This window comes from Sphaeramia orbicularis, chromosome 4 (assembly GCF_902148855.1).
Source record: "Sphaeramia orbicularis chromosome 4, fSphaOr1.1, whole genome shotgun sequence".
Lineage (NCBI taxonomy): Eukaryota > Metazoa > Chordata > Actinopteri > Kurtiformes > Apogonidae > Sphaeramia > Sphaeramia orbicularis.
The window spans coordinates 34,023,632-34,035,659 of record NC_043960.1 but is presented as its reverse complement, the minus strand read 5'-3'; the positions used below and the strand labels follow the sequence as shown (position 1 = coordinate 34,035,659).

Here is a 12,028-nt window from a genome sequence, read left to right as displayed (position 1 = left end):
AGAGTGATTTTCTCAACATGTGCTGCAATAATCACAAGTCAAGTACCCCACTTTATCAATACAGTAGAAGGATGACATAAACAAATGAATTAAATAGTCTGAAAAATAGGGATGTTCTTTCTTGCTCGTGGTTCAGCAGACTGACTATTAAAAAAGTATAAATCAATGAAAGATTGTGTGTGAAAAGTGTGTGAGTAGACGATTAAAGTGAGCATATCATGTGTAATTGGCTTTGTAAGTACTGAGTGTCAGCGGCACTGCAGAGGCTATATCAGTGGTTTCTACAAACTATGGGGAAAGGTCAGAGTTGAACAAAAACATGTCATTACGTAGGAGTGCTCTGTCATTCCATTATAAGCAACTTAAATAAACAAATGACGTTCATAGATATCAGAATTGTTCCAGCTCTGGAGTTTGTGTCCAGCTCTATTAAATGCTGAACAAAAGTTAAGAGCTGACAGACGCCCAGTGATGCATTGTTCCCCACAGTCATCAAAGTATTTATCAAACAAAGCCCAGTGCGATTTCAGCTTCATAATAATAATGACTTGTACGTGCTCTATAGGAGGTGACTTCACATGAATGATCATTTAAGGATTAAGTTTACAAAGCTACATACTATCGTTTACTGTCCATTGTTAAGTTCCTTTTCTCCTGGGAGCATTCATGTCCACTATCTGTGTTCTCAGCAGAGCAGACCACATGAGACAGATAACAGTGGGGTGGACAGGGGGGAGCCAAGGGTGGCAGAGAGGACGTCCTCTGGCCATCGTCCCCTCTGAAATTAAAGTCTTCTCTGATGGCCTGTCATCGTCCTTTATGCGAGATGAAAAACTCTAAGGTGTTCTTTCCAAGAATAGCACCCATTGTGCCCAAGTCTTGGACGTGTACCAGGCTCACACTTGAGTACACCCCATACACAAGCTCCTTTGTATTGTTTGTTAAGGCATCATTACAGCTAATTTGACTTTTGAAAGCCTTCCAGATGGCTTGAAATAAACGGGTAAGCAGAAGTGGTCCGAGGCAGCGGGTTCATCCTTTAGGACGCTGTCAGCTTACAGAATAGCTGCTCTTTCAGCGTTTTCCTGATTCAGGTTGCTGTATCACATTCCACAGAGAATTGCTTATCAACACACTGCAATATCAGCAATCTGCTGATCCTCTGGCCTCTGGCTGACGGGCTGACTCAGAGCATGTATTGTACTATTTTTTAATGTAAGGAAATTCATAATATATGCAGTACTAAAGTATAAATGATAGTCAGCACAGATTAAAATGTTTTTTTTTTCTATTTTGCAGTTACTCCTGAACGTACACTGCCTCCAAGCCCACCGCACTCACCCAATGACAGTAAGTTATTTAACAGACGTAACACACATATTAGTTACATATTGGCTTTTCATGAGTCATTATAAAGGATTTATTAATGTCTTCTTCATGATCATATTCTTTCCCTATTAATTTCTGCCTATTGATAATAAGGAAGTTAATGTGCATGAATTATTACTTTAATATGCTTTGCTCGGTATGGACCTGAGAATACAGTGCTGCCAACTTACCAATTTTTTGACTGGATTTGGTAACTTTTCAGCCCCCTTTATTTACCTCGCAACAAATCTAGAACATTTTTGGGCAGATTTCAAAGGGTAACAAATATTTCTCAGTGAATTTCTGGCTCTTTGCACTGAATATTTTGTGTAGACTCTCAGACATGGGGAGAGCAGCCACTCATTTATTCAACCAACCCTGTTGAATAAAAGTTTGGTATAGGTCATGTACCAAACCACAGACATTTATGCATAGACAACATCTAGGGTCACTTTAACCTGTTGCTGTTTCAAAATTCAAATATATATGATCTATCTGGCGTAAAACAAAGAAAGAATAGAAAAAAAAGATAACCCCATGTAATCATTAACCTCTGAATATGAATGACTCAGAAATTGTTTCAGAAATATAAAGAAGATATAAAGGAAGATAAAAAGTGCTTTTCATTTATAAAAACACAGCTCCGCCATTTACCTTTACCTAAGTTACAGAAGGAACCAGACCTTTATTTGAGGTCTGTTTTAGAGGCAGTCTGTTCTGTTTAATAGGTAGAAATGGTTCTAATTAATGCAATCTCATTTTGAGCCACTCCCATTTGTGATGTTTGAAGTGCTGCAAGGAAATACAAAGTCAGCACTTCCTGAAACTTGATAACACTGCAACAACTACAGTAGATATCCAAATAAAAGCCCTCTAGCATTTCATTGGATAGAATCCAATCATTGCTTAACAGAGTTTGTACTGTGTAAACTTCATCTTCCTCTTATGTAATTTTCTTCAATTAACAACTTGAAGACACACACCTGCAGTGACCAAAATCAGATCATATCACTTTAAATGTGTAAACTAGAACAATAAATTGTTGAAGTGCTTGGATTGTATTCACTTAAACTTGCAGTAAATGCCGTGTTTAACTGGCAGCACATAATATGACAAACACTACAAGAATGTCTTTATTTTATTATCTGTCGACCTCACCCCCAGCTACCATTAGAGACCTGGATTAATTTACTGCCACTTTCCACAGAAATGTGTTTGCAAAATCTGCTATATATAAATGATGATAAATGTGTAAATGACCATGGATTACCATATAATCTAGGGTCATCTAACACCTTTATAGCAGGCCTTAGTTACTTTCCACTGAAAATAATTGCCAACACTTCAATAATAGTCATTGTTATATAAATAGCACTCAGTATGTAGCCTCTTATGTAACAAAACACATCAGCTGCACAAGACACACAGCTACAACTTTTAATATGTGAAATACTTCTGTAAATCTTTGTTATTCAGAGTATGCTCACCATGCTCAACTGAGCTTTTGCTCCTAATTCACCATCAGTTCATGAGTGTCAAACTTCTAGAAAAAGGCCTTACTTTAGATGAATAAAGAGCCAATATGCTAGTAATATCTAGTGTTTTAAACAGCTAAACAAAGTGTTACCATAGTGTCAGTATCTTATCTACTGTATATATAATCTTTATGTATTACTGTGGGTATCTCAGTGGGTCTATTCCTTTTTCAAAGCTGTCAAGTCCTCCAGTATGAACTGTGTGCTGCTTTGTTTTCCAGCCCCTCTGTATGTGCTAGACACTCCAACCGTGGTGGGCATTGCCTTTGCAGCCTTTGTGATTGGGGCCCTGTTGACCGGAGCCCTGTGGTTTATCTACTCTCACACAGGTAGGTCCTGTACCTGCTGCTGCACCACCCCTCTTCACCCTACTCCATTCTGTATTAATGAAAAGATAAGATGAGAAGGAATGTCCGAGGGGTTCAGTGCCAGAAATGTGCCGCTGGGATGGCCAAACATCCTGCTGCTGACAGAGGCCAGTTCACAATAACATAATGACTCCTCAACTGTAAATATATCCTGTTGGTCAGCAGCGAGAGCTCTTCTCTTTCCTGCCTTTGAATGTTTCGGAGGCCTGCAGGGTGGTCAGTGAATATTCTCAGTACAATGCCTCGAGACGAATTGGAAATTCCCCTTGTTGGGTTTAGCGGGTGCTCACAGGAAAAGACACACAATCTGTCCATTAGATGCCAAAGACCTTCCCCCGTCGTCCCCAGCCCGCCGACCCCAGCCGACCCCTGAGAGGAAGCACGTTCCCAGCAGCCCCCTGAGTTCACCATCACACAGAGCAACCCTGTTCTCCCTGCCCTCACTGTTGACTGGTGATCTGCCACGGCGCTGACCTGTCAGTCCCTGGTCGATGTGATCTCGGCTAAAGTCATAAAAAGGGTCAAGATGTTTGAGTGGAAATGTCAAGGCTTTAAATACAAGTAACAGTTAACATTTTGTTTAAAAACCCGCTCATGGTTTGATGGCTCGATCACGACATTTATCATCATCATTTACAGAGCAGCTTTAACAGGATCGGCTGTCAGACCCTTATCTTTAACACAATATTGGTATTGGCTCCACTTTACAAACCCACTTCATGGCCTCCCTAGTGTGACCAACAGTGATTTTGCAAAGACATTAGTAATGAATATAAATAAAAACAGGTGTGAGGATACAGCTATTGGCCTAGACTTTTAGAATTTTAAGGTACAATATGTAATATATGTACAGCCAAATACCTGGAAAAAAAACCCCAAAAAACCTCAGCTTGTGTCACACATTTTGTTGACTTGTGCGCATTCATTGAAACGGATATTTCCACCTGAGAAAACTGTAGTTTCCTGTAAATCAACCATAAACCACTGAATATGTTCTTGGTATATCATATATTCTTTCTGTGTTGTAATTTACTCACAGCTAACATAAAAACAGTTGCATTAAAGAAGTCACAACAGAACTCCAACAAGCAATAACAAAATATACTCAAGGTTTAATCTGATTAATCTCAGGGTTGCGGTGGATTAATTTTGATTAATCATGATTAAATATCATTAATTTTTAATCTATATTAATTGTTTCATTTTGCATGAGCAAACAGACTCAAGACAGAAGGGAATATATAGGCACTTAACGTCTTTATTAACACCTTCAACAGTTTCACTAAAACAACTTGAAACAGCTCTTCCCTCTTGGTTTTTATGTACTCATATTTCCATCCAGAGGGCCAACTTGCTGGTTAGCATCCTCCATCTTTATCGGTTGGTTCTGCTGCCTGTCACTGCTGGATCAACTGCCCATTTGTTCATGTGCGACGCTAAGTCTACTTGAACAAATTGCCCGAAATGCGTTGCCAGCGACGTTCAGAGTCATTCTCCACTGCAGATGGGTTAATTGCGTTCAAATTTTTAATCAGATTAATCATGATGATGGATTAATTTGCATTAATGTGTTAATTTTGACAGCCCTGGAAAATACATCACTAATCTAGAAAGTGTCCATGGTGCTGGAACAATTCCCACAACCCTGGGTTAGTTCCCAACATCATCAAACTAGATAACTGAGAGACACTTTGCGGCTGATGTGACTGATTGTTATCCGATGATGTTACGAAAACATGCCTTTCCAAAAATCTTAACTCATCTTGTAAATCTCCTTTAGATGTAATGACCTTACATGACAACACTGGTGGGTCCACCTAAACCCAATGATTACAGATCCTCAAAAACACCCACCAGAAATATCATATTTGATGACATGATATTTTAAAATAGGAGATGAAATATGAAAACAGAGCCGTGTCTCTGCATGGTCTGAGGACAGTGTTTCTGGCCTTTTGAAAAGTACATTTTTTTCATTACATAATACTCATTGGAATTGTATCTTAGGGCTTGGTATCTTTACAGTTTAATTCCCAATAAGGCAATTGGAAGAATAAATAATTTAATAGGCACCTCCACTATATATGATTTGGCATTTTGCTCATTGTCTTGGCACATTTAACTGGTCTGGATTCTGCCAAATATGCAGTCACTTGCCAAGAGATCTCCACTTTACTCAGTTCAATTATTGAACCAAAATATGGCTAAAACATCCCAACCAGTTGTGAAATCGTAATCAAACACATGAGGAGAAATTTCATGGGTTATCTGCTCCAGATTTAAGCAAGGACTGTGGAAAATAACACCGGAAACTAGATATCAGCTTACTCTAAACTCAGATATGCTCAGTGAGATTGTGAAAAACTTCACAAAAGGAATCAGCCAAAAAGGGGCTTTCAGGGTTATTGTTTTCACTTTTTGTTAAGGAAATGTTAAGTTTAGTGTGCTGCCTGTACGAGAGATAGTGTAATCTTTTCTTTCACAGTGTGTTTCTGTCACATAAAAACAGCCTTTATCTCGATCTGAAAAGATAATATTGGACTTGGGAATGTATATCCCCTCAGACAGATGAGGTGAATCCACGTCCCCTTTGTTTTGTTGAGCTCTTGTGAGGGAACGACTGCTGGCAGCTTTGCTCTGGTAAACATTAGCAGAACCGAGAGGCCTCAGAGAGGGAGTGGGATGCAGGACACATGCACATATGCTTGACATAGATTGTATGCAAGCAACCACTTATAAACACACGCGAAACTTAGGCGAAAATAGTTTCTAGTCATGCTCTCTACTTTTGTTGGTGAAATGAAGCCAAGAATAACTATGAAACAACGTGCATTAAGCAACAGTTTTAATTGTGTCAAACAGTAATTAAAACACAGACCTGGCTTTTCTGAAGCTGTTCATTGTCAGACAGATGTTTTTTATAAGCGGTGTCTTCGACACTTGATGTTAAACTTTGGGTCCCGTGAGTCCCCAAAATGAAATGCTTATTTAGACATAGAACAATAAACCAGTCAGTGGTTTGAGCTGCAGTCTGAAGGTCCTGTCTCGTGTTTGTTCTGCTTTATCTACTAAAGCCAGCCTGATTGAATCCAGATATCAAAAGAAATGAACTCCATGAACGAGAAGTGTCCACCTCGTCTCTTTGGGTTTACTCGTATCGTCTGTCAGAAAGGATGTGGATGGTTGTTTTTGGGCTTTGTGAGGTGATGGCTGTTATATCATAGCAAATTGACTTGTATTGAGCCAAACATTTAAAAAAAAAAATACAACAACCTGCCAAGGGAGTTAGAAGATTTTGCTTGGCCAGATTCTTATAACGAGAATAAAAGTCTAGCTACCGAAAGGCAATGTCATTAATATACAGTAGACATAATATTCTCAATCTGAGAAGACACTCTTAAAGTAAGTGCTGGGATATTATGCAAATGACTGTTTCAGTTTGTTATCTTACTACAACAGTTAGATATATTTTATTATGTTAAGAACATTTCTAATGAAAAAAGAAAAGAAAAAGTCTGTCTTATGTGGAGGAGACTTTAAATGCACTAAAACTTGCCAGGCCCATTAATGGTAGAAAACTCAGACTGGACAATTGCTGAGATTTGATTGATGAGTCATTTCCCAGGAAGAAGCCTTTGATACTTGTAATTTCTTTTCTGCAGTGTATTATGCTCAAATGAGCTGCCATTGTTTTGTCCTTGGGTTACACACAGAGTTAATGTGTGCAAGGTCATGCACAGCACAATGCAACAAAGACTTTGCAAAAAAATGGATCGTGTCAAGCTGCGACAGTCGTAGTAAAGTGCAGGAGATTGAAAATGAGCAATGGAGTCTGCAGAATCGAAGCCCGGTGCAATTTGTAGCTTTAACTAAGTCCATTTGTCATGTTGCTGCCTATTTTTTGGCATTTTCTAACTTGAATGACTTTTTTTTTGTCTCCCTTTGGTCCAATCTGGTCTCCCCTGGTCCCCACCCCCTCCTGCTCTGTGTCTAGGTGAGACAGCTGGCACACAGCAGGTCCAGAAGTCCCAGCCTGCCTCTGAAAACAGCAGCGCAGCACACAGCATCGGCAGCACGCAAAGCACGCCATGTTCCAGCAGCAGCACAGCGTAGCCCAGGGCGCCACAGCCCTGCAGTGGCACTTCACGGGCCCCGCCGGTTCACAGGGGCCATTTGTTGACTCTAGTTCCCTTCAGTGAAGGGGACTGTCAGGATACGAAAAAGAGGAAAAGATTTAAAAAAAAAAAAAAGAAGAAGAAGAAAAACACCTTTAGTCCTTGTGTGCAACAGACATATATTGTGTCTGGTGTTACCGGTGTTTGTGTGCTCCAGCCTGGCAGCCTCACTTCATTTCTAGTATCTGACACAACTACAAGAAACACATGTGAGCTTATTACAGTTTTTTTCTCAAATCCAAATGCTGCTTTCACTGATCACAACACAGTCTTTTGTTTTGACCTTAAAAGGTTTGATTTAGGCTGTAATCAACAACATGTAGGTCCAGCAAAGAGAGGCAGTACGGCTCTTTACCACAGTGATGTCAGTACAAATCAGCAACGTGTTGATGTGTGTCCATGCGCTGCTTCGACATGGACTGTATCATGTTACTTTAAGACATGCAACCCTCATGGTGGCAAAGGAGCAAAACAACCACTAACAATCGGACAGAAGTGTGAGGAGTGGAGGTCATTGTCTGTGACATACAGACTTTAAAGATGAAAACCAGTGTAGGTATTGAATGTATACAGAAGAAAATATGCCAAAAAATGTGAAAGATAAATGTGAAATATATGGTGATAAAATGCCACATTTTATAATATCATTTCAGTCATAACTTCATAATGAATTAATACACATGTTGGCAAACATATTTTCCATAATAATATAGTAGTGCATTTCAGTACGACTATTTTCTTAAATGTTATACAACTTTAAAGGGGCATTATGGTCCCCTTTTAATAAATAGACAGATTTTGTACAAGGAATTGTTTAACATTTTGGGAATGGTGTTCATTCAGAAGAACAGTTCAACATTTGTCAACTGAAAAGTCACAAACCATCTTTTTTTTTTCTTTATGTGTACAGGTAAAAACAAAGGCATCTAGTAATAATGTAATTTCTAGTCTTTATGCTAAGCTAGGCTAACAACCTCATTCATCTGACTTGCAAAAAGACCAACAAGTGAACATAATTCCCAAAATGTTGAACCAGTCCCTTCAGACGTGTATATTTTTTGTGAATATTGTAAATAGCCAGATATGCTATGAGGCAATATGTGTTGAGATTCTGCTTTTGTACTTGTGGATTACAGATTCAACATATATATATATTTTTTTCCGGTTACTGATTTTCCTAGTGATGAAACGTGAAGCTCATTGTCAGGGACATACAGTATAGAAACTGTTTGCCAGTGTGTACTTCAAACTGCACCCCACCATTTTAGAATAATATGAATGTTTGCTGTAGCGCCCTGTGCGTTCTTAATCCGACTGGGTTTGTTTCCCTGTTACCATGGTAACCACATGTTTCGTAAGAAGAAACAAGAGAAACAGAATAGAATGTACATTATCTCAAAGCTTTTGCCTTCCTTTCCTCATGTACACATGTATAAAGCTTTTACAGAGGGAACAGAGTATAATTATATATATTTGTGTATAAAAAATATATTTTGGAATATATCTACCCAGAGAACTTTATTGCTTTTTGTTGTGTGTTATTACTGTGAATTCTGGATGTGCTCATATACAAAACACATGGTTGTTGGGGATTTCTAAATTTGAGTCACAAGTGAAAGATAAATATGCATCATATCATATTTTTTCTGCTATACTGAATCACACAAAAATGTTTCTACAAAAATTTTTACAATAGAATTTTAAGGATTCCGCTGGTTTGTATTAATCTTAAATGTAATGTAGTGTGTAATGTAATGTAGTTTTATGTGTCAGTGGCTTAAGAATGTGTCATAAGCATTACCTCTACCTAATATTTGGGTGGAATTCATGATTCCTCTGCCTCAGTATTGAAGATCAGTCACTATTTTGCTTAAAGAATGTCTTTACTAAACTGTTTTTGATGGCGTATGACCATGTAGAAGTAATATATTTGAATACACATCTAAAATACACATTTTATAGTACTGATGATAAGCTATAGCAGTGAATATGAACTATATCTTGGATTAGATTGTTGCAGCTAGATTTAATTCCACATGAGCTCAGTCTTCTGGCTCAATTATCTGCCACTTCCCATCAACCTGATCATGTTGTCCGTCTGTCGTCATGACAACATTTGCCCCATAAAGTAATGAGCGGTCATGTTTGACTGTTGTCGACAGCGGTTACACAAAATTTGCAAATGGAATATATGATAAGTTTGTTACTATTTAGCATGAAAAGAAGATGGAGGAAATCCAGCTGTGTGTTTACTGTCTTGCTGGAAACTCATTGGAAACATTTTTTATTGAGCTGCATTAGAAGCACTTGGTTTGAGAGCAACATTAGAACTTGTTTGTTTGATCAGGCCTCTTGCCAGATGGCTTCAGCCAAAACCCATCGGAGCCCTTTGTTTAGTAAAGCACCCCTTCATACAGCAGTGATAGACAGTGTAGCGCTGCTGTTATCAAGCACCGTTACTGGGAACAACAACAGCACTCGATACTGAAAAGACTTGTGTTGCACAGTCAAGATCTGCTGCAGCCTATAATCAGGGGCCACTGTGGAATTATGGTTTTCTAACATTCCTGTAGTATTGCGATTTCTCTTATCAACTGTGGCAAATCCATCTCTGCTATGTAATTATCCTCTCCGCCCCCCTCGTGTGTTGCGCTGTTAATCGGTTCAACCTCCACTTATATTCTGGATCTAATCTTCTCATTTGCGATAATTGGAGGATACTATTTCGCTCAATACCCAATACATCTTCAAATATCAACATTCCTCCTTTAAGATTTGGGATCACATTTTTCAAGTTGTCAGTGTCCTCCCAGTGCATGCTGGGAAAGACCACTTCCCTATGATTTCCCAGTATGTTTTCCATATAAACTAATGTTGCTGTGTAATGTTAAAGGAGCGTTATTACACTTAGTGTGCCTGTCACAGTATGACTCATACTTAATGCTGAACTGAAACAGCTGTATTGGAGCACAAATCCATCTAACTAGTTATTAACAGCATTTTTTAAAAACCATTTGACTACCTCATGTTTTCTACGAATGTGTTTTTTGTGTGTCTGAGTGAGTTTTGTTTGTGTCTAAAGAAAAGTCCACATTTACATGCATATAACCATTATGCCCCTACATGGTTTTATTCAGATTTTGCTTTTATTGTCTTTGAAGAGTTCCCATGATGCCAAGATGACCCTTTAGGGGGGTGTTGTAAATGTGTAAAGTCTTGTTTTTGTTCTGTTTTCTTTTTTAATGCTGTACATAAATATACTGTATTTGTATACCCATTATGCCCAATAAAAGTCCATAATTCACAAAATCATTAAGGTAGTTTGATGGTTTTTCACTTCTTCAGGGCACTGTTGGCAGTTCAATGTATGTAAGGGTACAGTGTAGATATGTGGATGAATAATGAGCTGTAAGAGCGATGTGCAATGTGTAACTGCTCCAAAATGAAGCCAGAATATGGAAGAATGTTGAAGTGTAATACTGCAGATGGCCACCAAATCCTGACTCTAAAAAAACTCTAGTTCCCATTGATTTACACTGAACTTCTCTCTATGAAAACTATAATAATTTCTATAAGATCTAGTTACATTCATTTTATTTGGACCCTCTAATAAGTGATCTGGTGATCCATCTGCACATTACTGCTCAACTGGAGCTTCTGTTAAAATAAGGACAAAGTCAAGGGAAGGTTAACATCTGGTCAAAAAAAATGTAATCACAATAATCTACACCAAACTTATATTTTTGGGTAGGTAATTATTGCTTATATTTTCAGGAAATTATTTTGAAATGAGAAAAAATTAGTGAAAAAAAATGTAAGGAATTTTATGAGTGTGAATGTTTGGAAAGTGACAAAGTTTTCTGCCGTCATTCTGGGTTCATTGTATAAACTCATAAATAAACTACATTTATTCCAAATACATTGATATTTGATTATTATATTATTTATGTCATATTCTAAACACAGTGTTTAAAATTAATAAATGCATATATCAATGCAAAACACATTTGAATGTCATGTTAATATTATTTGTATGTTGTAAATATCATTTTTTTTTAAAAGCATATGATATTGATAATTGAAATTTTTAAAAAAAATGTTTAATTTCATATTTACTTTTGTTGTCCATGTGACGTTTGTGGCTTTGTCCATCCGTGACACTGCCATTTGTCAAAACTGTTGCTATTTAGGTATGATGAAATATTTTTTTCCTCTAACCAATTATTAGGTTGTAAAAAAACAGGGTTTAAGGTATAAACTGAATAAATATTAGGATGAAAATGTCATAGGAACTTCACTTTTGAGAACTTTATAATTCTTGCAAAAAATAGACGTTAATTTTTTGTCCATCTATGACGCAGTAGTTTTTGATATTTTTCATTTCAAAATATTTGTAACTAAATTTTGCCCTTTGAGTGTGTTTAAGATGGCATTTAGACCTTTCCAGTGATGTGTAATATTTGTCTTAAACTTGTCTGGTTCGAAAGTTATGAATCAAAAAGTAGTGATGCCCTTGACCTTGCCCATAAAAAAATAAATAAAACTTCATGAACCCAACATGGCACTGGCCCACACACAAATT

General features: G+C 37.6%; 1 protein-coding gene across 1 annotated transcript in view; it reads left to right on the top strand.

The window, feature by feature from the left end:
- The window catches only part of tgfbr3 (transforming growth factor, beta receptor III), a 71,550-nt gene extending 61,030 nt beyond the window's left edge, over window positions 1-10,520 (top strand). The window contains exons 15-17 of the mRNA XM_030132958.1: window positions 1,300-1,350; window positions 3,125-3,232; window positions 7,266-10,520. Of these exons, the coding sequence (XP_029988818.1) occupies window positions 1,300-1,350; window positions 3,125-3,232; window positions 7,266-7,384 (278 nt within the window). The 3' untranslated portion in view covers window positions 7,385-10,520. The remainder of the gene's footprint in view (window positions 1-1,299; window positions 1,351-3,124; window positions 3,233-7,265) is intronic.
- The last annotated feature ends 1,508 nt before the right edge of the window (window positions 10,521-12,028 follow it).